We start from the raw sequence: 24,709 nt of genomic DNA on the forward strand, positions 1-24,709 counted from the left end.
AGTCCCCATTCCATCCGCCACTCTTGATCCCATACGTGTCTTGCCTTCCCAATACTATAATAGACAGGAGGTCGTAAGTTCTGCTACTAGGCCATACACCTACCCCGCAATCCAATCCCAACCCGCCCTGGGTGACACACTAACCGCCTATCAGCCAAGATGGAGCCCCGCGTTGTGATCCCCCTTGACAAGAACTGGGAGTTCAAGCAAGTCGACAATGAGAACAGCAAATACTTGCCAGTCTCCCAGTTCCCTACCCACGTGCATCTCGACCTCCTCCACCATAAACTCATCCCGGATCCTTACATTGGGAAAAATGAGCTCGACGTCCAGTGGATTGGCGAGTCCATCTGGGCTTACAAGACGACCTTCACAACACCGGATGGGGTCTCATCTGCATCCTCCAACAAGGCCGTTCTGGCCTTTGACGGTCTCGACACGTTTGCGACCGTGGTACTGAACGGCAAGACTGTCCTGGAATCGGAGAACATGTTTACCCCCGAGCGCGTGGATGTCACCGATGGTCTGGTCAAGGACGGCGACAATGAGCTTGTCATCACATTTGACAGTGCTTATTTGAGAGGCTGGAAGCTTGTAGAGAAGTACCCGGATCATAAATGGGGATGCTGGAATGGCGACAATTCCAGACTGGCCGTGAGAAAGTCACAATACCACTGGGTAAGCTGCTCTCCTTCTTGCTTGCATTGGGCTTGATTGACAAGTGAAGGGATGGGACTGGGGACCAGCTCTGTTGACATGCGGGCCCTGGCGACCTGTACATCTGGAGATATACTCATCAAGACTCGGAGACCTCTGGCTAGACATTGCCGTGGACGAGTCACTCAAGACTGCCACGGTCAAGGCACACACATCAATCGAGGGCAAGGCTGGAAGAATACGATTCGACGTTGAACTCGATGGCCGCACGGTAGCTGCTCAAGAGGTCGATGGCACGGATGCCACTTTCCGCATCAATGACCCAGAGCTATGGTATCCTGCTCGCTACGGGAAACAACCATTGTACACCGTGAAGGCTACCTTGATCCATGGTGGACAGAACATTGACTCTATGGAGAAGAGGATTGGCCTCAGAAGAGCGCAACTGGTACAGCGGGCACTCAAACAACAGCCCGGCACATCGTTCTTTTTTGAGATCAACAACATCCCCATCTTCTGCGGTGGCAGTGACTGGATTCCAGCCGACAACTTCATCCCACGTATCAACAAAGAAAGATACCACGACTGGGTCAAGCTAGTAGCTGACGGTAATCAGCTCATGATTCGAGTTTGGGGTGGCGGTATCTACGAGGAGCAGGCGTTCTACGACGCATGCGACGAGTTGGGGGTTCTGGTCTGGCAGGACTTCATGTTCGGCTGCGGCAACTACCCGGCATGGCCGGAGCTACTCAAGTCAATTGAGTGTGAGGCCGAGGAGAATGTGAGAATGCTCAGGCATCATCCTTCGATTGTCATTTGGGCCGGGAACAACGAGGACTACCAGTACGCTGAAAGCGTCGATCTCACATGGGACAAGAACAATCACGATGCCGAAAGTTGGCTCAAGACGGACTTTCCTGCTCGCTACATCTACGAGAAGATTCTTCCTGACGTATGCCAAAAGATGATACCAGCTACCTATTATCATCCTGGAAGCCCTTGGGGAGGTGTCGATACCCGCGATCCCACGATTGGCGATATCCACCAGTGGAACGTTTGGCACGGCACGCAAGAGAAGTACCAGAACTTTGACAAACTTGTCGGGCGCTTCGTCTCCGAGTTCGGCATGGAGGCATTCCCCTCGGTGAAGACAATCGACTCCTTCCTGCCGCTGGGCAAGAACGACCCGGACAGGTATCCGCAATCATCCACCATCGACTTTCACAACAAGGCCGACGGTCATGAACGCCGCATAGCGCTGTACCTCGTCGAGAACATGCGATATGCGCCCGATCCCCTTGAGCAGTTCGTTTACTGTACACAGCTGATGCAAGCCGAATGCCTTGCGTCGGCATATCGGCTCTGGAAGCGCCAATGGAAAGGCCCCGGCCGTGAATACTGCGCGGGAGCACTCGTCTGGCAAATCAATGACTGCTGGCCCGTGACCAGCTGGGCTATATGCGACTACTACCTCCGGCCGAAGCATGCTTACTACACCGTCAAACGCGAGATGGCGCCGCTGAGTGTCGGCATGACACGGCGCGAGCACCGTTATCCCAAGGACAAGTATACGCGCGTAGATATCGACGTGAAAACGCAGATCGAGATCTGGGGATCCAACCTCATGCTCGAAGACCTGACTGTCGACTGTATCGTTAAAGCATGGGACGTCGAAACGGGCAAGCAGACGTCCTGTGAGACCGTTGTCAAGGACAAGCTTCTACCGCTGAACCGGAGTACCGAGATCGCCGCTTTCGAAGTCCCGGCACCCACAAAGGCGGATCAAGCACGCTCTATCGTGGCGAGCTACCTCATAGACAGGGATGGCAAGCAGCGCGCACGCTACGTGAACTGGCCCGAGCCGCTCAAGTATCTGCACTTGCAGAAGCCGAAACAGCTCGTCGCCAAGCTCAGCGACGACTGCCAGAGTGTAGCCGTCAGTGCCGAGGTACCTGTCAAGGGAGTTGCGCTGGAGTGCGAGAATGACGATGTCAAGTTCGAGGATAACCTCGTGGATATCGTTCCAGGCGAGGTCGTCACAATCGGGGTCAAGGGTGCGAAGGAGTCGACGGTTATTACGACTCGGTACTTGGGCATGATTTAAGGGAGGCCCGGATAGGGTCTAAGTAAGGGCTCGGGGTTATTCAAATGTACTTTTGACGGAATCAATGTCAAGACGGGCGGAGTATCGACACATCAGGCCATTCAACCACAACATGTGTAAATGGTAAACGCTCCTCATGTTTAACTGAATCCGTAACCGTCAGATAGCCAAGCACCACACAAAGCAGCCACAAGCTACATTTCATCACATTTTTGGGAACCCAGCACAATAGAGCATACTTTAAGCTGCTACTACTACGTCTTTTCAGCCTATCAAATAAGGTCAATTTCTGGGACACGTTCCCCGTTCGCCATCATTTGCCGCATTTCATATTGCCCTCAAGGTACCCAAAGTTTTGGATTATTAATTGACATCGTTATATCATTTCGCTATTCATTACAACATGGCCTAATTTACTTCAGCTCCCGACTTTATTCCTTCTCATTGGGACCAGCGATCACAATCTTGATCACTTGCCCCTCCTTCACCTTCTTAAAGGCGTCCTCGGCCTTCTGGAACGGCACGGTCTCGCTGATGAGCTTCTTGACGTCGACGCGGCCGGCGGCCACCAGGTCGACGGCGAGGCGGTAGTCGCCGGCGCCGTAGCGGAAGCTGCCCTTGCACGTCACCTCCTTGAGGCACATGGCCATGATGGGGAAGGTGATGTCGGCCTTGCCCATGCCGCCCTGCAGGTAGGTGCCGCCCATGCGGACGGTGTGGAGTGAGGCCTGGATCGAGGGCTCGGCGCCCGAGGCGTCGATGACGACGTCGGCGCCGCCGGGGCACCCGATCAGCTCCTTGATGTTGCGGGCGTTGTCCTCGGCCGCGACGCGCTGCGACACGTAGGTGTGCGTGCTGGCGAAGCCCTTGGCGAACTCGAGCTTGGACTCGACAATGTCGACGCTGCACACCTTGGTCGCGCCGAACGCTTTGGCCACGGCGGCGCACAGCAGGCCCACGGGGCCCGCGCCCATGACAACGACGGACTGGCCCGGGCTGATGGCGGCTTGGCGGGCGATGTGCACGGCGACAGCGAGCGGCTCGATCATGGCGCCCTCCTGCGTCGAGACGTTGTCGGGCAGCTTGTAGCAGAAGTCGGCGGGCGCGGCCCAGAAGCCGGTCAGGGTGCCGTGGTAGGGCGGCGTCGCGGCGAAGCGCATGTCGGGGCACAAATTGTACTTGCCGGCGAGGCAAGGGCCGCAGCGGCGGCACGGGTAGCCGGGCTCGAGGGCGACGCGGTCGCCGGCTTTCAGGGTGGTGACGGCGCTGCCGACGGAGACGACGGTGCCGGCGGACTCGTGGCCCAGGACCATGGGCTCCTTGACGACGAAGTGGCCGATGGCGCCGTGCTCCCAGTAGTGCACGTCGGAGCCGCAGATGCCGGTGTGGTTGATGGCGATGAGGACGTCGTGCGGGTCCTTGGTCTCGGGGACCGGCCGCTCGGCGTAGGTTACGTCATGGGGCTTGTTGAGGATGAAGGACAAGTTCTGCGGCAATCGAATGGTTAGTGGTGGCGTTCAATTGGAAATTACTCGGCAGGCAGCTTACGCTTGCGGATTTGGGATCCATGGTGCTGTGGTTGTTGTATTTCACAATGGACGAAGCTCGGGGTCTGCTCGGGGTGTTGAGATGGAGGGGTAATGACAGCAGGAGATTAGAGTTCACACAACAACGAGAAGACGAGAGGGATGGGGAGGGAGAGAGAAAGTAGAAGCAGGAGCAGGAGCCGAGACAGCCACAGAGGGAAATATATGATCAATTCAACAGATACGAGTAAAAATCAAGAAGGCAGTATGACCAACAGTCAGCCCACAGTATCAATGTTATCAGAAGACAAGAGGGACCCAGGGATCTAGACTGCTTGCTCTCCCCCCAGCGTGTCTCTTTTGCCGACCCAATGAGACGGGGCGAACTGGACCTGCATCCACCGCAGACTGGATCAACTGGACAATACCTAGAATACCAGCGCGAGTCGGGCACCCGAGAACGAACCACCCAGGCGCACTTGGGTGTGAGTTGAAGTGGGAGAGGGCTTGATTAACCGGATGTTCAGGCACACGATGAATTCATTCGATGGAGCCGGTGATGTAGGGGATGGGGCTCTCTCTCGGACGCCTCCAGCAGCTTCAGCACCACCAAACAAGCGCGGGGCGGGATCAGAGACGAAAGGGTCGAGGGTCGAGGGCGCACCACTTGGGAGCTTCCCCGCCGGCTACCCGCGAAAGAGAGGAGCTTGGGAAGATGCTCGATGACGATTTTAACCGGGTAGCTTCAAGCTGGGTGGCCATTTTAGCCGGGCCAATTAGCGGCCAGATTGGCGCCGATTTGGAGACATTCTAGACCATCAAGCAAGCAGGTGGAAGTTGGCTCTCTTCACTTCAGGTTTGATAACAGCTATATAAAGCGTCAGATCCAACAGATCTGTCACATACGACCATATCCTGCTGAATACTAGGGATCCCGTCCGCTCTCCCATATATAAGCAGCAGAGAGCCGAATTAGTACTAGGGTCGGTGACGACCTGGGAATCCTCGGTGTTGTATGTTTTGATTTTTGCCCGGGTTTTTTTTTTTTTTTTTTTTCTTTTTTTTTCATCGTGAAGCTTACTACTCGTTGACGCTTATCAAGCATGGTGGCCAACAGATTCGACTGTCTCACATCGCAAGTGACAAGGGTGTACTTGGGCAGAGTGTTAACATCGTGAGCCGCCGCAAGCCCTTGGCTCTATTCAACAAGACATGGTTGTTGTGGGTGGTCCTTCTTCTGGCCGAAATGTTTCATTCTGCGGCCGGAAAGGCGATATCATGCGAAAGATCATCATCCCGTTGTCAGGCCCTATGTTGTACGGCTTGAGTGATAAGGGTGTCTGGAGACGGACGGTGTACTGCTAGTCGACGCCTCCAGATGGTTTTGGGTCGACATGGGATGCGACGGATGTGAGCAAGATGGCAAGATTGGATTTAGCAGGACCTTGATGTCCAGACGGCTCGTTCGTACTCAAAACGTTACAGGCGCTTATACGGTAGACTCACGTGTAAGCTAACTCATGTCGTACAAAATTACCCACCATCATTCTTGTTGGTCATGTTGAACCGTTACACCTGCTGGAGTTGCCCCAATCTCACGATGAGTTCTGGAATCACGGAATTTTGACATACGTCTTGAGGATTCAGGAGACAAAGGGCATGGTCGCTTCACGTTTTACAACTCATCAACATCGACATGGCCAAAAAGAGGCTCAGGAGAAGACTGCGACCCTCTGCCGCGCTTCCATCCACATGCAGATACGAGAAGTGATGAGCATTCTCGGAACAGGGTAGAGTCTGGATGGCGTAAAATCAGGCCGCGACAGTACTCGCCATCCACGGAACGAGGGAGCTGAGAGTCGGAGCAATACGCGCCGCCTGATTGAGTTCATATATACTGGCCTTACGCACCTATAATATATACGTTATATGAGAACGAGTAGCAAAGTGCCTAGTTGTAGTTTAGATGCGTATCTAGGGTAATTCGGTCTAGGGATACACCCATTGCGAACGTGGCTTGTTGGCGGACGTTGAGCGCAGGTGAGCTCAGCTCCCTCAGCTTCCTCACCTAGGTTGCGGTCTTAGTCAGCGGCAGTTGGATGGAAACTTTTTTTTTTTTTTTTTGAGGCTGCGGTTGCCGCCGTTGGTTGTCGCACCCGGCCGTTGCCTGTGTGGATCAGTCTGGGCATGGATCAGGCGGGATTAAATTGCTGAGGCTCTGCCACGCAGCACAATATGCACATAATCCACACCAGGCTGTAAGGCACGTCGGCGTCAGACGATTCGATGCAAGCGGTAAGATAAAGATCTTACGGGGGCCCTTTTTGACTTTGAGCCAAGTGTGCCGTTATGCAAGATTGACGTCGGACGTCGTCGGAGCTGGGTGGCTGGTTACGGGCTGTCTTGATCTCGTTTGGAGAAAATCGAAAGATTCCCCCAACTTTCTTGGGAAATATTCAATGGATTGCCCTCGACTCCCGACGGTCGTCGCGCAATCGCAATCGCGCGAGTGCCAGCACCCGCACCCTCATCCGGGCCCTGGGCCCTGGGCCCTGGGCCATTGGCTCTCTCAGCCCATCCGGCAGCGCAGATTCCGAGGCGCTCTAGCGCTCTTTGTAGTGCCTGACTCCTGCCTGCTACAGCACAGCACCTGCTACCGACAGTAGTCTACTAGTGGCATTAACGCAAGCGCACGTCAGGTTTGCTGGCTTCCGCGCAGGCAATAGCAAATGAAAAGGCCAGAAATGGCGCAACGGAGTGATACAAGTAGAGCAAAATACAAAACTAGACCCCTGCCGGGGGGCGTGTGACGCTCTGTGACCCTGACTCTGCTAGTGGTTGCTAGTCGGCTGCTGCAGTGCCAAGGCGCCTTTCGGGTTTCCCCCTGAATTGACTTTGCCCTGGCCCAATGGCGATTAGTTGGAGAAGGTGGGGTTTGGCATAGATCGCCCAAGTCATACGATGATTGGCCTGTCGATGGAACGTTTCTGGAAAGAATCGGGTTTAACGCAGCGCGGAAACATCTGTTTCTCACTTGCCCATCGCGCGAGCTTGTTGCCAATCTGTTGCCAATCTGCCTGTGCCCGTTTGCTGCAGGGTGGCAGGGTGCTGTGCTGTGCTGTGGTGCTGCGTGGCAACTCCGAGCGATGGCGATGGGTTACATGGATGGTGCGGGTTGCGAAAAAAAAAAAAAAAGCTCTATGAGGTCTGCCTCTGCCCTGCAGGGAACGCAATCTCCATGCTCGGCCTCTCGGTCGGCGGTCAAGGCCAGGGAAAAAAAGCACGGCGATCCGTGACTCTCCAGTGCCTGGTTGCCGATTCCACTTTGTCACAGGTCAATTCGAATTGGCTTGCAATGCTTGAAACCCGGAGGAATGAAGATCCGCTAGCAAGATGGGACTCTGGATGAACTCATCTTATTTTCTTGCATATACTACATACAATTCCCCTCCTCCCCCGTCTGCCGTCCATGCTATGCTGTTCAGGATCCAATTGACTTTCGGTGGCTAGCCCCTTAGCTTAATTTAATCGTTCGCGCCCTCGACTGTTCTTCCTCTCTTTTCCCATCCTGTCGCGCGCCCCAAGCCAACGCAGCTCGATCCCTATCCCTCCCTCTCAACCCCGATCTTGGCGAAACTTCAGCAAAAGTGTAAAACTTCAGGCCAGGAACCCCAAAACTCTGTTTTTTTCTTCCTGCGCGCGCGCATCCTCCTGCTGCATCTGCACCACCCGCCACCATGGACAGCATCCTCGAGTTCCTCGACCCCCTCGTGCTGGACAAGGCCTGGGCCTACGCCATGCCCCAGACGCCCTACGCCCTCAACCAGACCGACAGCCTCTACGCGGAGCAGCTGCACGATGCCGCCCTCCCCGCCGTCTCGGCCTGGGCACGCGACAACATCTACCGCCAGATGATCTCCATATACATCATCACTGCCATTGGCGCCGCCGCCATCTACTTCATCTGCAGTTTCCTGTCCTACTACCTCATCTACGATCGCCGTCTGGAGTACCACCCGCGCTTTCTCAAGAACCAAGTCCGCCAAGAGATCATCTCCTCGCTGTGGGCCATTCCCTTCATCGACATCATGACCCTGCCCATCTTCCTGGCCGAGGTTCGCGGCCACAGTCGCCTGTATACCAACATTGACGAATACGGCTACGGCTGGCTGTTTGCCTCGACCATTGCGTACATGATCTTCAACGATGTTGGCATCTACTGGATTCACCGTCTCGAGCACCACCCGAGTGTTTACAAATTCCTGCACAAGCCTCACCACAAGTGGATCAGTAAGTGCCGGCATACTTCTCCCAACCGAGCTCCCAATGGGCAGCAGCTAACCCAATAAACAGTCCCTACCCCCTGGGCCGCGCTCGCTTTCCACCCCATGGACGGCTTCTGCCAGTCTCTGCCGTACCAGTAAGCTCGACTGCATCCATGAACCTTGAGGCCCAACGTTGTGACTGACGCGCAATCCAGTGTTTTCCCCTTCGTCTTCCCCATCCAGAAGTACCTGTACCTGGTCCTCTTCATTGTGGTGCAGATCTGGACGATTGTGATTCACGATGGCGACATGATTACCGGCCACTGGACCGAGAAGTTCATCAACAGCCCGGCGCACCACACGCTGCACCACATGTACTTCACGGTCAACTACGGACAGTACTTCACGTGGTGCGACAACTACTTCGACTCGCACCGAGCTCCCCAGCCCGAGTTGGACCCCATCCACGATGCGCTCAAGGTGATGCGCGCGAAGGGCTTGGTGGATGAGCAGGGCAACCCCATCCCCAAGAAGAAGAGTGAATAAGCTCTTGACGATGACGATCTTATGACCGCTGCCTAGCAGAGCTGCCTTCATTACCTTCGAAATAGCGCCTCATAGAAGCACCATACATAAATGGAGAGGGAGACTGCGCAGCCTCTCCGCCTAGATGTACATACAACCAACTATATACGTAAACTAATGCCTAATACACACACACACACACACACATGAACCAATTACCTACTGATTGCCTTGCTACGCGCGCCTTGTGAAGGAGCAACCTCTGCATCCAAGCTATCCCGATACATCCGATTTGATATTGTGCACGGAACGTTGAGGGTTGTACAACCATGCTGTCGTGAAGATGGAATTAAAACACTAGCCAAACTTTGGTGGCACGACACGCTGGGGACACACACGGACGAAGGCTACTCATCCGATGGCAAGGACGACAAGCCGGCACAAGATGAAATAGTACGACCTCATCGGGTAAAGATGCCACTGATAATCGGCGTCCACTTGGGGGCCCCCTCTTTCTTCCAGAAGCAGAAGCAGAAGCAGAGGATCCCTCCTCCCGCATCGCATGGGCTTGGGGTCTTGAGGAGGGACGGGAGGGAGGTGGTTCACCGACGGACCCAAGCTGTTGGGATTCTGCGGCGGGGTAGGTGTTGGCAATTGCTGCGATCAATGGATTGGCGATTGAGAAGAGCCGGATACGAATACGACGCGACATGCAAATGAACAGCTCAATGTGGGAAGGTGGGGCGTGGGCGCGCCTCCCAAGCTCCAGTCCAGGGGGTTAGGTTAGGTAGGAGCTTTTTAGGAGCTTTTTTTTCTTTTTTTCGGAGAACATTGGAAGCTTGGTCATCGTGCCACGCTGGTTCCGGTAGACAGCTGACATCGGCCCATCGACCACCGGGCCTGGAAATTGCCAGATGAGGATGAGCCGGAAAGGAGCATCGGTGAGGCCATCTTTCGAGCAGTCGGCCGGCTGAGGACGTAGTCAAAACCCTCCGTGCAGCGCTGGTCCAGCATGCCGTGACATTTTGCTTGCAGTTGCACACTCGCTATCAAGCATACCTACTGTCTCTCACTCACGGCACTTGTTTTCGTTCCCTCGGTCGCACAGTCCAGAAGAGGACCAGCCAACCATCTTACACGCAGACCCACCCACTACAGCTTTCTAAGGTCGTGTGTCCAACCCTTGTTGTTACACCCAGACATCATGAACCGCCGCACAGCCACAGAGACGGCCGCGCCACAGGTGGTGCTGCCCAAGGACAAGAGCAAGAACCGGGTGCACTACAAGGAGGAAAAGGACGCGCTCGACGACAAGCCCAAGGACTGGTACGTCGACGTGACGGACTCGGAGGCCGAGACGCACCAGGCCATGCTGGTCCAGTGGATCTTTGTCTTCATCGTGCTCGTCGGGAGCATGTACTGGTACTTGGGGGACGACATGATGAAGATGCTGCAGGAATTGATTGCTACTACCTAGCCAGCAAGCGATGATTTGGATTGGATGCTTGTTTGGATATTGATTTTGGTTGTTTCCGGCATGGCGCAGAGAGGCAGCAGAGAGGCCTGCCGATGATGCATCTAGTAGAATCTGCTAGGAAGGATGAGCCGAAAGGAAGGGTCCAATTCGGGGTATTTTCTTCATCCATTGGGCGGGCTTCTACTGCTAACGGCCTGCCCGCCTTAGCCTCCTGTACCGTCATGCTAGTTCCCGTCGGCGCCCGTTTGATGAAGTCATGAATGGACCTCCCAACGGCAGTCGTCAGTGTTTATTTTAGCAGTATCATGGATTTTGAGGTGTCATGGTTTAATTTTTTTTTCTGGCATGTTCTCTATATCTCATCTTCGTGGTGCCTAACGAGCTACTTGAAATGCTCGAGGTTACTGTTCTAGTGCCTTGTGATAAGGTTCTCTTCCGATTGCATCATACCTTCAGAACGACAGGTCACAGGTGGTTTGGACATACCGGATTCGAGCTCACCTCCTCTGTTTAAGGACCCCCACATTGGGAAGGGCGCGAGTAAGCGGCAGCCTGAGGGAACATCTCACGGGGTCTCAATGGTGACCCGGTAATTGACCGCCAAACATGAGTCGCCAACGCTTCTAGATCTTTTCCCTCTTTGTATACCTACTCTGGGCTCATCCGATTGCTCTCAAAACACACCGCCTCACCGTCAACAGTGTTAGTGGTAGAGTAGTCAAAACTGATCCGCGCCACTGCAAGAGCAGGCGCTCCAGGGTATCTGCTTATGTGAGGCCATCCATACTTGACTCTTTCGCGTGCCGTGATACTTATGACGTCGCCGCCCCCAACGAGATATACCCCACTAGCTCGGAGGACATGCGGGGGGTGAAGTGAACGCAAACGCAAACGCAAACGCCAATCACCGGTAGCAGCCTTCCTCAGGCACTTATCAAAATCTACCCCTGTCCGTAACCGGCACTTCGCATACACAAGCGTCAGGTCATTGATAGGGTTTTGGTAAGGAATAGTGACCCGTCTTCTGTAATATGGCTCGGTAAAGATATGGTTCTTGAGAATAGGCCGATCCGTCTCAGGCTTCGTTGGTAAATGGTTTTGGCAACATGTCAGTATTGATCAAGAGCAGGCCATATCGCATTGATGAACACTCCATCCTACCGGCCTTGGATGGGTACGATTCTTGCGCGGGGTCCTTTGGTGCCTGAGGAAACAGGCCCAATCAGGATCACTCGTCATCATTTGCTCGCTTAGATGTGCTGGTAAGCTTACTTGCATCTTTTCACCCAGGCGCAAAGATGGAGAGAACAGCCCCCAGCTCCTCATTCTTTCTTCGCATCCACCAGTTGCTTTTTGGTCGGGAGCATGTCCACTGGAGACGAACTTTGTGACGCCTGTTCCAAGGTGGATTTGTACTCGCTCTTTACCGGGCCGCGTTACTTTCCAGAATTGATGGCAACGAGACTCGAGGTTCGTCTGGTTGGCAGCGATACTTGTTCCGAAGAAGAACTATCGATAATCAAGCGGTATTCCAGGCGCTCTGGCATACGGCTTTTGTCTCCCGAGTCCGTGGTTCCTTCACGTCCATTACTCAACGGGTTCCGCGCCACTAACCCGGAAAGGGGCCTGGAATTATTGAAGCAATGGATGGGAACATGCGAGAATGATCATGTCGACACTTGTCAATTCGACTCACTGATTGGTCTACCCCTGAGTCTTGGCTTGGAAACTATTCAGGTGATCGATCTCCGTGATAGGAGTTTGAGAGCGTTCGATCCCAAGACCATCAAATATGCTTCGCACAGTTACGTTTGGGATGAGGCTGGAGATGCACACCGCGACTTGTTCTCCACACTGCAAGCCAAGGAGGGCGCTGGCGTTGAAGACTCGAAAATGCTGCCTTCTCATGTACCTGGCGTCATTGAGGAGGCCATCATGGTATGCAAAAGGCAATCGATACCCTACTTATGGGTCGACCTCTTCTGTATACATCAAGCCGACCTAAGCAAGAAAGCCTCGGAAATGAAAGCCATGGGTTACATCTACCGACTCTCCCACCTCACCATCGTTGCCGGCACCTCCCATCCCGACGGCACACACACCTTGCTCTGACGACAAGTCTCGATCAGGGGAAGCAGCCGTTAGGCTCGAGGCAAAAGATCGAGACGATTGGGACCAGACAGTACATAACATCGCTTCCCTCAATTACGGACCAAATACACGTCTCAGCTTGGTCCAAAAGAGGTTGGACATACCAGGAGGGACAAATGGCCAGGGGGATAGCCTTTTTGGGGGGACTATGACATCTCCTTTCGTGTGGTGCTGGTCACTGGAGGGAATCCTTGCATTCCGGGAAATTCGGCCATGACGCGAGACGTCCCGGCGTCGACCTGCATTCGCAAGGGTACTATGCTCTGTCTTCCGACACCTGGCTCAAGCATGGAACATGGTCCTTCCATGGCTATGCAAGTATAGTGCTAGCATACAGTCAACGCAGACTCTCTTACGAATCGGACCGTTTAGATGCCATTTCTGGATGTCTCAACATCCTTTCACACACCCAACGAGTCCTCCGGGGCTATGAATTTATCAAACGATGGGACGTATGATTACTAGGATCCGGAGACTAAAATCATTGGGTTGCATGGTGCCCTGGTCGGTTCAGGGGTAGAGCAAGCGCACCAGAGGAACAGATGCGCTCAAAGCCTTGCCCAGCTGAGTGCATCGGAGAGTAGCGGTATCTTGACTATCGAGTCGGAAGTCGTAAGATTCTTCTTTGATATCAAGGCTGACAAATCGCCACCAAACTATGACTTGACAAAGAAGAAAGGCTGGGGGCTTGTACCGTGTGGTTTTGATAGCACAAAGGGTCAGCATACGACAGATTGGGAGCAGGATAAGGAGTATCGCCTCCCTAGGGGACGAATATGTTTGCGAAACGTCTCCGGAGACGTATACACCATCCATTTTCCGCCCGGGGAACATTGGCCAACCTTCCACTTGACTCTACCCTACGCTCTTCGTGGGTCTACCCTGACGTGGCTGCTCTCCCAAGGAATCGAGCTGGTCAAGATTGTGGAGATCGAGCTTCTGGAAGGTGCTGACGGTCTAGAGCCTCTTCGCCATGTCTTGTGTCTTGGGATCGATCGGAGTAATGGGCATCCAGACTGTGCGCAGAGGATGGGCATGGCATTTCTACCCAAGATAGCATGGGAGAAGGCAGGACCCAAGAAGATGACAGTGAAGTTCCGATAATCCGCCAGTGAGAGGGTCAACGCCTCGATTGAGACACGGGAAACAATTTCTTACTTCGTTTCATTTGCACCTTTCTTGCTTTCTAAGTTATTTGTTTTCTTCATTTGTAACACTGAAACTGTCTACACCCCATGTAACCTCAATATCCTCGGTTGATGTCCAATTTGACCGTGTTACGTCAGCCAGCCCCCTGTCACTGTTTACTCAAGGGGAGGACCGCGGAAAACAACACTCTTCGTCCAGAAACCCGGTTCGGGTCGGGATACGAGCCTTGGAAGTAGCATGAGTCGTGTGCTACAGAACTAGGCATAGCTTTGGCTGAGTCGGGTAAATCGGACGAACCCCAGTTCTGACAAATGCTGTCGAGGTCTACCGTCTCCTTGCAGTGGTGGGGTTGTAGAATGCTTGCTTCAGCGATACGATATATACCTGTATCCATCCATGGAATTTACAGCCTGTGCTGGCTGAGAGACTTCTTGGATGATGCACATGTTCGCAAAGCTTTGATTCAAACCCTTACCAGGTTGTGGCTGAGGGAGATGAGATGCCGCAAAATTTGAAGCGGAATACAGCGGTGAGTGCATGTATGCAAGTAGCAATCCAAAGTCCATAGCAGAGTTAGAGTTGACACGGTGAATTCAAAAAAGGGGGCTGCGGAATGAGACTACATGCCACCAAGCCACTTTATTTCCATCTTGATCAAGCGAACGCAGGCCCCCTGACTGGCATTTTGCAGTGGCGTAAAAAGACAAATAAACGAAACTGTTTCTGCAGCTATCCATCTTCCCTTTTCCAAGTGTGTATTGTATTAGTCCCGGCCCGCCCGTCCTCCGCACGCCAACGATGGACGCCGGGGACTTGGTCATGCCATCGTGCCGCTCCCGCCAATGCCTGGCAACCATGTGTTCCTGCTACCCTGTTTCTGGCTGTCTGCCTTCGTACACGCTGGGACGGCGGTGGCAGATTCCGTCAAGCGCCGCCCCAACTCCCAGCTCTGGCACGGGGGCGAGCTCCTCGCGGCCCGGATTAGCGGCATCATCGTCGCCCTAGTAGCAAGCAGCGCATGCGCCGCCTTCTTCTGTTCGCCATGCCCGCCTCGTCCCGCGATGTTGCGAGTGTCATAACTGTCCGACTGACCATCCCTGCTTGCAGTATTTCGACTGGTTCAGGTGAGGAGCTGGCGGTTACTTCCTCCTCATGGCTGGTGTGAGCCTCCCTTACTGCTCTGGCGGATGGCTATTGCTGCATTCCATCTAAAAAACAAGCTGACGACTCTCTCGGTGTACTCTCACCGGCAGACCTCCTACTCATATACGCCGACTCCTTCACCTTCATCATGGGCTCCGTCATTCTACAATATGCCTTCGACCCCAAGAACGACAAACATTGGTGCGCAGCTGCCACTCTCCTGTGCATTTGTGGCTATCTGACCGGCAAAGTGCGTACTCCACTTTCTATACATCATCGGAGAAGAGAAAGTACTGACGTATCTCCGTATAGCTGGTAAGCATATCTAAGAATTCTATTGGGGGCGGGGTGGGGGCTTCTCCTTTCGCACGAGAGCCGACTGATTACAACCCTACCTACCAGTTGATATACCTTTTCTTCTCGGATCGCGTGGTTAGTACATGTCCATCATGGCGGCTTCGCCGTCCAGTACTGATTAATCGACTGAAAGCATATCGTCCGAGGCTGCGCCACTCCTCGGTTGCGGTCTAAGTTCTACATTGTGAACAATTTCGGCGCGATACGTATGAACAGACTCGTCATGTTCCCATGGGGGCCGTACGCTTTACTGACTAATGACAAGTCATATTCGGGGCTTTCATGGCCGTCTTCTTCGTCTAGTGAGACAACCCTCATCCTTCCTACCCATACGGCACATACCAGCGGCCAGCGAACTGGTGTGCTTCAAAAGTCGCTTCAGCCATGTCGAGGATGGCGCATGTTATCATTGGCATAGAGCAGCGAGCTCTGGTAATCCCCGTTGCGTTCGACGTGTTTGTGAGCGTATGTGTTGACCATATTAGCTGCTTGGCGGCTCAAGAGAAGTGCTGATAAGAGCTTCCTTAGATATACCTCAGTGTGCTCTTCATCATACCCCTCATGAAAGGAACGTGGAACGTCCAATTCGAACTCAAGGGCAGGACGATGTCGCTCGGGACGCAGGCAATAATGGCACATCCTGCAAGCGCGAGGCTGAGAAGACTGGCAACGAAAAGCCTCATCGGTTCTTGCGCGACCCTCACCAGCAGCGGGTCGTAGGTCTGGTCTTGCGTAGACACACCGACAACGTACTAGTACATATGCTGACCATTACCTGTGTTAGGAATCTGATTGCTTTGCTTGTTCTGAACGGCGAGCCGGCATGGCTATGCCTCATCTGCTGCAAGACCGACAGTATGTTATACAAGCGTGGTGGCTATGTGCATAACGGGCTGGGACGCTCATGCTTCTTTCCTATTGTCTAGTTCTCGTCAACGCACTGGTGATCTTCTGGATCACTTCGACTAGGGATTCTTCCACCTCGGCCAAATCGCTTGGCACCTCGACAGGACCGCAGTGCCTGACTTCCCGACTCATTACGATACCAGCAAACCAGCCCGAATCCGATGACCCGGACATCCTGCCGCACGCGGGCCATGCGTGGGCCCCTCCGCCGAGCTCTGCCCCCGGTTCGCAGCCTAACGACCTATCTATCGACGACATCTGTAAGTTATGGCATACGAAGCATGCAACCTCCGCCAGTCTATTCCCAGTTCATCAACACCAAGATGGGCACGAACTTCTATTTGGGCTTTACTAACTATGCAATATCGTCTAGTAGACGGGATGGAGAATACTGATGACTTTGTGAGGCGCAGCAACATTTCGTCTCGGGGAAATCAGAACTGCATGGATGCCGAGGGCTTGGAGGACCTGCGGGAGGAGGACGAGGAGAAAAAGGAAGACCCCTGGTATTGTGCAGTGCCTGACAACGATGCGACGGCAGACACAAATACTCATGCTGGGTAATCTCAATTTTTTATGTATAATTCTTTCTCGGGCTGCGCACATCCAGCTAGTATTTTCACCCCTAAGTAATTGCTAATTATATATCAATATTACACAAAATGAGTTTGTATATTACAGCCCTATTTTCTGACCTCGCACCTTGCCTATTGTCCTTGTGTCTTCGTATGTTTATATTGGGTCTCCGTCGAAGCCACGACTTCGGTGGTGGCGGGATGGCTCTCGCGCCTCGAAGCCTTCTTGACCTCGGGCGTGACAACACACACCCGTAATGAAGAAATCTAGCCAGAAAAAGTAAATCACCTGTTGAACAACGAGTATGCCCACAGCGTCGCTTGTGCCACCATATCACCAGGGGCAACTCCCCTAGATGACGCGCAGAAAAGTAGACAATCCCACGCCGTAAGCTGTCAAAGCTGTAGTGGATCTCCTCTACTAGGTCGCGGCGTGCCCCGATCCATTATTTCGTCATTATGATATTCAGTCGCTGGACGACCTTGTTCCATCATGCAAGCTCGAAGCGTTCTCCCGGCTGCGTGTCAAGCTCTGCCGTAGGTCTTCCGCCGTCCCGCGTAGTTGATGGTGCTTCGGCTAGGTTTGCAGTCGGCGTGCCTAGGATCTTCTCATCTCCACGTTTACCAGCGTGATGTGCGGCGTGCCCGGGCTCTTGGTACGGCGGCTTCTCATACTCTCCCGCTGCGCCCGTGGTTTTACGTCGGCGTAGGAGGAAGAAGGCCACGAGACCCAGTATCAGGAGCGCGCCTCCGCCGACACCAGCGCCAATGCCAGCTTTCGCGCCGCTGCTCAGCCCTCCAGCATCGCTGTTAGCCGGATGATCCGGCGTGCCAGCCTGTTTTGTGGCTGTCGGGCTCGCGGTCGGACTCACGGTCGGACTCACGGTCGGGCTCGCGGTCGGGGCGCTTGTGGACGAAGCCAAAGTGGTCGTGGCTTGTTTCCGAATAGAAAAGGCCGGAGACTCGAAGGGCAAGCCGAAGTCGGAGCCGTTCACGATGTAGAGGTAAAACTGGTCTTCTCCCCATTTGCTAAAGCCGTCCGTGGCTGGCCTGGGTGTCCAGGTGTAGCTGGTCGGATAGTTGAGAGAGTCGGCTACATGAGCAAGAGGGTTAGCAAGCGACAACAGGAGAATGCGACGGAAGGCAGGGCAACGTACAGATCGGCGATTTGACGGTTACATTGCTGCTCGAGTAGTAACCGAGCGATAGCTGGGAGTAATCAGCTGCGCCCGTCCATTCCACATCGACTCTGCTGCCGACTTGGTAAAAGTTCTTCCCGTCTGGGCCGCTGGGAGTGATAAAGGTCCCCTCGGCTCCTGCAAGCGGCAGGAGCGACAGTGTCAAGGACACCAGAAGAGAAGAGCGAGAAGCTGCATAGTGGGTGTAGATGTAGGCGACAGGCACACGCAGCTTGGTGGCAGCGACAACATGCCATGGGAAAATCGCCACGACCCTTTCCCACATTTTGCCCGTCTGCCAGCGACTGCTTCCCGTCCGATCCACCGTAATCAGCCGGCAAGTGCCTGGCGCCAGTGTAGCCCGTCTTTTGGAGCGACTAGGCCGGTCATTGTCGACCCCGGCTCCCTTCTTCCCCGTTGGGCCGTCTTTGCTCAGCCTGTATCCTGTCCTGCTTGACCTTGACACTCACACTGCACGGGCCAAGGGACCGCTGTGGCGCCATGGCAGCCTGGAAGACCCAATGCCAACTGAGCACACGCACAAGATGCATTCGATATGCAACTGCATGTACGTAGATGCGGTTTGTGAGCTTCATTGGCACCTGAAAAGCTGCAAAAGCCCATGTTCTGCTTAGCAAATGTGATCATGAACCACCCTCCCTAAACGTCCAAGATCGGCAGCATCAAGTCAGCACAAGGCAGCAATGGCTCCAACGACGCGCCGGGGGTACGGCGGCCCCCGCTCCTCGAGAACCTCACCGGCTCACGCTGCGCCAGCACGATCAGTCTGGACACAAACGATACTCCAAGGAATTGTCCGTGCGACGTATCTATCATTGCGACGCATTCGTCACCAACACGCTTGAGTCTCTGTGACCACTCCAACAGCATGGATCCCGCGCCTTCCTTTGCACGCCTTGGAAAGGGTGACATCATACTCGTCACAGGCGTCTCAGGCCTGCTAGGGTCAGCAACTGCAGAGCAGGCATTGCAGTGGGGGTTTCGCGTACGCGGCATCACTCGGGATCCCTCGAAGCTATTGGGGCTGAAGGCAAAGTTCGACAGTGCCTTCGGGGAGGGCCAATTCGGGGTTGGCCGCGTTGAAGACATGACCAGGCCCGAGTCTTACGCACCGCATCTGCAAGACGTTGCCGGCATCCTCCACATCGCCAGCGACGCGTCCTTTCGGCCAGCTCCCAGAGAAACCGTCGATGGAACCGTCGCCGCCACCGTGGGCCTCTTGCGCGAAGCCGCCAAGGTGCCGTCCGTCAAGGCCTTTGTCCTTACTTCCTCGCGTGTTGCTGCCTTCAACCCACCGCCGCCCGGGGACCACCTGCACGTGACATCCGACACGTTCCTGGATGATGCGGCGGAAAAGGCGCTCGCCACACCAGCTACCGACCCAGACCTACCAAGCCTGTCATACCAGGCAAGCAAAGTCGAAGGCGAGAAGGCAGCCTGGGAGTTCTACCGAAAGGAGAAGCCCAGCTTCGCTTTCAACACCATCCTGCCCGATTGGGTCAACGGCGTACCCGTGAACCCGCGGCCCGGGTTTTACTCGACCTATACATGGATGGCCAAGTTTTACAACGGCCTGTACGAGCCCACCAGCATCTTCCACGTTTTCACTAACCCGCCGAGCACATGCGTCGCGCTGCGCGACGTGGCGGCGCTGCACGTTATCTCACTGGCCGCCACTGAGGTTAACGAGGAGCGTAATTTCGCCATCGAAGACACTTGGTCCGCTGGGGACGTCGTGCAGGCCATCCAGAAGGTGGATTCTGCCTGGCAGGCGCCGGAAGGATGTGCCGAGGCTATGCCTCGCAGCGATATCACGATCCCAAACCAGCGATTCCGAGACTTGATACAGAAGTGTTGTGGTAGACCGTTGATCAAGCTCGACGAGGCCATTGCCGAGGTTGTCAATACCTGCAGATTGGCTTGACATTCGACCAATTCCTTCGTTTCCTGTTCATTTCTCCATTTCTCTTCCAGCTTAAAATCAAAAGAAGTATGAACAAATAAAATTTCCAAAAGCACAGCCAACCACAGAGGCCACTCACAGCCACCATAACTCAGTTGATCAGCTTCATCGGTAGGTCTCGAGTCCAGGGCTCTGCCCTTTTCCCATTCTCTAGCCTGGAGTTACCAGGTAAATGATTATGTGAGGCTATGAGAGCTGGAAGCTACACTGTACGGACGCTTTTTGAGATGATAAGGCTCGCTCAAAATTCAGTCAGCAGACAGAAACTGAGGACGCTTACAACGGGATAAAGGCATCCATGGAACATGATCTGGGTCTGTCTCCCCATCGCCGTCATTCAATCGATTCACTTTGACCCGATGCAATGGCAGCCGGTAAACTCAGAATCGAAGGAGAAAGAAGAAATCGTATACTAGCATCGTGCTACCCCTAGGTATAACAAACTCAAAATGGAAAACATTGCACCCGACACCATCAGGCCTTGAGAAAAACCACCCGTCCCCTGTATATTGGATATAATTCCATGGATCAACAAAAGCTTGCGCCGGTTTCCGTTCTGTACCTTTCTTCCATGGTAACTCAATCAAATATCTCCGATTTATATATAAGGCGTGTTCCCCCCTACTCTCGGGTCGACTTAATCTTGCCATCTATTCTACACATACCAGAAAAGCAGAGAACCACCAAGCATTCTAAAGCAGAGTCTTTCTTCTTCAGAGACCAAATTCAGGGCAACCTTTCAAGCTCAACTACTTCCCCATTTATTGAGCAATCACCAGGCCTCTTGAAGAGCAGCCACTTTCTTCAATTCTATTATTTCGTCTTGGAGACCTACACACCACAGACGAAAGCCAATCTCTTTCACGTCTCCCACCTCCAGGACATCCAGACACTTGATCTGCCCATCCTCGACTTGTCAGGAGACCCTATCATTGACAACTTGACTGGCTCATTTGCTGCACATCCCAATGCCACATCTGAAAGGCAAAATCTGAGCCCAGACAACCTTCTTTTGAGACCAACACCCGGTATCTTTGAGGGCCACCACTCAAAATCCAACCCCAGCAAACCAGTGCGAGCTTCAATTGCAGACATCTCGAAACCAATTCGCTCTGGTTCAACAAAGACAAAAAGCAACACAACAGGCTCCACACAATATCGTCAACTTACACCAAAAGTTTCAATAATACCTAATATACTATCTACAAATCCAATCATGGACTACACCATGGATACTCACAATCCCGCATCGTCGGTGCCTGCTCAATTCTCGTTTATGGGAGAGAATGTCCTGAAGTGTCCCGAGTGCCCACCCGAGGCCGGGGACGAAATTGTCGACGACTTCCGCACTGGTGACTGGATCTGCACCGGATGCGGCATGGTACTCGACAGGGTCGTCGACGACGGGGCTGAGTGGCGGACGTTCGCCAACGAAGACGGCACCGACGGCCCCGATCGTTCGCGTGTCGGAGGCCACGGCGGGGATGAGTTCGCCACCTTCATTGGGGGCAACCCCAAGACCAGCAGCCTAGCCCGGGCCGAGAAGCGAGGCAGAGAGGCCAACAAGAATTCCATGGCGGTCCAGAGGGGCAACGCCAGGATCGACGAGTTCTGTGAACAGCATGGTCTCTCCACAGCCATCAAGGACCAGGCCTACCATATATACAAGTTGGCGCAGACTGAACATCAATTCCGCGGCCGCGTCAAGCAGGAGGCCATGTTGGGCCCCATCATCTTCATCGCATGTCGAACGCTGAAGCAGCCTCGTACCTTCAACGAGGTTCAGGCGATGACCCAGCAATCCAAAAAGGTCATGTATGCCACCGTGAACAAGCTCGTCGCCTTACTGCGGAAGAAGGAACCACAAAAGGCGGAAAAGGGATCTTCTACCTCTGCCTCTACCTCTACCTCTACCTCTACCTCTGCCTCTACCTCTGCCTCTGCCGCAGTTGAAAAGGAGGGCCCTAGTCCTATACCCGACACGACGACAGGCGGCCCGAGACCCGACACGAAGGTCGGAAGGATCAAGGAGCCCCTGGCCCGTTTCGTCGCGAGCATGAACTTCCGGAACGCTTTCGTTGTCGAGACCATCGCCATAAGGATGGCGGAGAAGGCAGAGATCATCAGCACTCCGTTCGACGGCCGTACTCCCACCTTGCTGGCCGCAGCCTATATCTGCTTTGCGTCGTGGCTGGTGGGAGAGCCGCGCACGATGAAGGACATCGCATTGGGCTGCAAGGTTGGCCTGGGTACTTTGAAGACCATCTTGAAGTCTTTTGTCCAGATGCAAGACCAGCTTGTCGACAAGAGTTGGAAAGCGGTCGACGTCTCGCGCGTCAAGGACTTGATGGCATGCTAAAGACACAACAAAGGATGGATGGGTGGCCTTGCCCGCCTTTCCCCGGCAGCAGGCAGCAGGCGACATGGGCGGGGTGGATTTACTTTGGGACCAGGTGACACCCATGCGTTCAGGCAAGGGTAGGAGGATGGCAATAGCGTGATATCGGGAATGGGTTGGAGGAAGAGTTGGAATCACATGAAATTCCGGGTAGGGCCACGTCTGACCGACATGTTTCCCTCTGGGGAGACGATGACATGACGTATGGATAATTCAATGAGAAATAGTAATGAACACAATATCATGAAGCAACTTTTGTCGGTATCAGTACCCAATGTGATATGCAGGCCAGGCAATTGCTTCCCCAGTTTTATCAAATTCGGTGCAAGTGCCGGCCGGTGATGGCGTCCGCGGACAAGACAGCATGTTCCCATAATTACATAATCAACCGCCGCATAATTTCAACATGTGCCTGGTTCGTGCATCCCGGCAATGCAATATGCCACGATATGCCATCTCGTGTGCAAGGGACCGTACGACGGTATCTGGGAACGCATCTGGGTATAGTCTGATGTTTCCTTTTGTTTTCGACGTGAACCACCACCGTAGAGAAAAGCCAATCTGAATTTTAATATCCCCCCCCCCACGATGTGACGCTGGCGATCAATCGGCCAGCCGGCTTGCGCGTCCATCGTGCAATGGTGATGGCGGCATGAGTGCAGCATCGTGCCTTTCAATAATGCAGCACCGCCCATCCTCAAACGAGAATGGCGCTATCGTAACATGATGGCTGGCGCCTCTCAGCCTATCCGACTGCACTACAAATACATACCCGTATTCTGCTCATAATGGCTATCATCAGCACTCACTCACGCACTACCTAATTCATTAATCAACTCACTCACACACTCTCTCTCTTTCTCTCTCTTGGTCAATTACATCGCTCCGACCTTCCAACATCAACCAACCTAATCACCATGAAGGCATCTCTCGTTCTCGCATCCGCAGCCCTTGCTGCCGCCCAGGGCAGCTTCCCCGGCGTCCCTGACTGCGCTGTAGGCCCCCCGCCCCCACGTCCACACATGCCACATGTAATCCGCAAGCATTGACCTAACCCTCTCCGAACAGGTCCACTGTATTAGGGATGCCCTCCCCAAGGTCGGCTGTGGCATAGACGACAAGGCCTGCCAATGCAACCCTGACACCAAGTCTCGCATCACCCCTATCATCACTCCCTGCATGATCGGTTCTTGCTCCATGAGGGACCTCTTGAAGGCACAGAAGGCCGGCGACGCCGACTGCAAGAGACTTGGCTACAGGTCCGTTGCTGCCCGCGACGAAGACTTCTACGGCCTGCCTGCCTGCGCTGTAAGTCAACTCGCCCCCGTGTGTACATACACACGCACGGATCCTGATGCTAAACATGCCTTCCCCCAACACAGGTTCCCTGTATCAAGGAGTCCCTGCCCAAGGTTGGCTGCACTGTAGGCGACATGGCCTGCCAGTGCAACGATGACAAGCAGGCCGCCCTGACCCCCATCGTGGCCCCCTGCATGCTCAGCTCGTGCACGTCTACCGAGCTTTCGCAAGCCTTGGAGGCCGGCGTGGAACAATGCGACGCCTGGGCCAGCCAGCAGACCAAGGCCCCCGAGACCAGCCAGGCTCCCGAGACCAGCCAGGCTCCCGAGTCCACCAAGGCCCCCGAAACCACCAAGGCAACCGAGACCACTAAGGCCGAGGAGATCACCAAGGTCCCCGAGAGCACCAAAGCCGAGGAAACCACCAAATCCACCGTGACTACCAAGGCTGCCGAGACGCCCGCTCCCTACCCCACTACGGCCATTTCGGGCAGTGCCGTTGTCGTGACTACCAAAGAGACGGCCACAGCCAGCGGCCACGGTGCGATTCCTACCACAACCGCGACTTCCACTTATGTGGCCGTTGCTGGCGCGGCTACCCAGGGCGTCGCGAAGCTTGTTGGGAGCATTCTGGCTGGCGCTGTCGGCGTCGTTGCCGCTCTGTAAGTGGGCAAGAGTGATTCCATGGTGTCGGGACCTGATCTGGGGTCACAACCTCACCTTATGTGTCATGGGTTAGGAACGGAATTGCCATGAAAAGTAATGGATATGGATAGTACGAGATATATACCTTCGATTCGTCTGGCCATCTGTACTTTAGATGCCTCGTGGTAATTTGGAAATTACTTATTAGTTATTGCATGTATAGACTTTTGTTTGACACCGTACTGTGCTCATTGCAGAAGAACGTAGTGAAATACCAATAGCGCTGATGGGAATCGAACCCATCTTCACTTATGAGCGTATCTTCCAGTATTGCTTCGTGATCGGAGCGAAAGCGACACATTGTAGTTCTC

At 54.1% G+C, this 24,709-nt stretch overlaps 11 protein-coding genes across 11 annotated transcripts; 9 read left to right on the forward strand and 2 right to left on the reverse strand.

The window, feature by feature from the left end:
* Window positions 1-159: 159 nt before the first annotated feature.
* PG986_001307 (uncharacterized protein) lies at window positions 160-2,761 on the forward strand (the record flags this gene model as incomplete). Its single annotated transcript, XM_066837529.1, has 2 exons — window positions 160-678; window positions 728-2,761. 2 exons carry the CDS (start codon window positions 160-162, stop codon window positions 2,759-2,761), a joined length of 2,553 nt encoding a protein of 850 aa, XP_066706422.1.
* A 431-nt stretch (window positions 2,762-3,192) lies between these two features.
* Window positions 3,193-4,330, reverse strand: PG986_001308 (xylitol dehydrogenase; the record flags this gene model as incomplete). Its single annotated transcript, XM_066837530.1, has 2 exons — window positions 3,193-4,248; window positions 4,310-4,330. The coding sequence occupies 2 exons, from the start codon at window positions 4,328-4,330 to the stop codon at window positions 3,193-3,195; spliced, it is 1,077 nt and encodes a 358-aa protein (XP_066706423.1).
* A 3,694-nt stretch (window positions 4,331-8,024) lies between these two features.
* Window positions 8,025-9,098, forward strand: PG986_001309 (uncharacterized protein; the record flags this gene model as incomplete). Its single annotated transcript, XM_066837531.1, has 3 exons — window positions 8,025-8,577; window positions 8,641-8,707; window positions 8,768-9,098. The coding sequence occupies 3 exons, from the start codon at window positions 8,025-8,027 to the stop codon at window positions 9,096-9,098; spliced, it is 951 nt and encodes a 316-aa protein (XP_066706424.1).
* Window positions 9,099-10,281: 1,183 nt separating this feature from the next.
* On the forward strand, window positions 10,282-10,554 carry PG986_001310 (uncharacterized protein; the record flags this gene model as incomplete). Its single annotated transcript, XM_066837532.1, has 1 exon — window positions 10,282-10,554. The coding sequence occupies one exon, from the start codon at window positions 10,282-10,284 to the stop codon at window positions 10,552-10,554; it is 273 nt and encodes a 90-aa protein (XP_066706425.1).
* A 1,452-nt stretch (window positions 10,555-12,006) lies between these two features.
* PG986_001311 (uncharacterized protein) lies at window positions 12,007-12,666 on the forward strand (the record flags this gene model as incomplete). The annotated part of the gene is made up of 1 exon (XM_066837533.1): window positions 12,007-12,666. One exon carries the CDS (start codon window positions 12,007-12,009, stop codon window positions 12,664-12,666), a length of 660 nt encoding a protein of 219 aa, XP_066706426.1.
* Window positions 12,667-12,918: 252 nt separating this feature from the next.
* On the forward strand, window positions 12,919-13,809 carry PG986_001312 (uncharacterized protein; the record flags this gene model as incomplete). Its single annotated transcript, XM_066837534.1, has 2 exons — window positions 12,919-13,023; window positions 13,171-13,809. 2 exons carry the CDS (start codon window positions 12,919-12,921, stop codon window positions 13,807-13,809), a joined length of 744 nt encoding a protein of 247 aa, XP_066706427.1.
* Window positions 13,810-15,738: 1,929 nt separating this feature from the next.
* Window positions 15,739-16,824, forward strand: PG986_001313 (uncharacterized protein; the record flags this gene model as incomplete). The annotated part of the gene is made up of 4 exons (XM_066837535.1): window positions 15,739-15,819; window positions 15,894-16,209; window positions 16,281-16,520; window positions 16,637-16,824. 4 exons carry the CDS (start codon window positions 15,739-15,741, stop codon window positions 16,822-16,824), a joined length of 825 nt encoding a protein of 274 aa, XP_066706428.1.
* Window positions 16,825-17,326: 502 nt separating this feature from the next.
* On the reverse strand, window positions 17,327-18,299 carry PG986_001314 (uncharacterized protein; the record flags this gene model as incomplete). The annotated part of the gene is made up of 2 exons (XM_066837536.1): window positions 17,327-17,928; window positions 17,993-18,299. The coding sequence occupies 2 exons, from the start codon at window positions 18,297-18,299 to the stop codon at window positions 17,327-17,329; spliced, it is 909 nt and encodes a 302-aa protein (XP_066706429.1).
* A 603-nt stretch (window positions 18,300-18,902) lies between these two features.
* Window positions 18,903-19,958, forward strand: PG986_001315 (aldehyde reductase; the record flags this gene model as incomplete). Its single annotated transcript, XM_066837537.1, has 1 exon — window positions 18,903-19,958. One exon carries the CDS (start codon window positions 18,903-18,905, stop codon window positions 19,956-19,958), a length of 1,056 nt encoding a protein of 351 aa, XP_066706430.1.
* Window positions 19,959-21,213: 1,255 nt separating this feature from the next.
* On the forward strand, window positions 21,214-22,356 carry PG986_001316 (uncharacterized protein; the record flags this gene model as incomplete). Its single annotated transcript, XM_066837538.1, has 1 exon — window positions 21,214-22,356. One exon carries the CDS (start codon window positions 21,214-21,216, stop codon window positions 22,354-22,356), a length of 1,143 nt encoding a protein of 380 aa, XP_066706431.1.
* Window positions 22,357-23,312: 956 nt separating this feature from the next.
* Window positions 23,313-24,359, forward strand: PG986_001317 (uncharacterized protein; the record flags this gene model as incomplete). Its single annotated transcript, XM_066837539.1, has 3 exons — window positions 23,313-23,390; window positions 23,464-23,703; window positions 23,778-24,359. 3 exons carry the CDS (start codon window positions 23,313-23,315, stop codon window positions 24,357-24,359), a joined length of 900 nt encoding a protein of 299 aa, XP_066706432.1.
* Between the last annotated feature and the right edge of the window lie 350 nt (window positions 24,360-24,709).

The sequence above is a fragment of the Apiospora aurea genome (genome assembly GCF_038362705.1).
Source record: "Apiospora aurea strain CBS 24483 chromosome Unknown utg000001l_segment0_segment0, whole genome shotgun sequence".
In the NCBI taxonomy this organism is placed as follows: domain Eukaryota; kingdom Fungi; phylum Ascomycota; class Sordariomycetes; order Amphisphaeriales; family Apiosporaceae; genus Apiospora; species Apiospora aurea.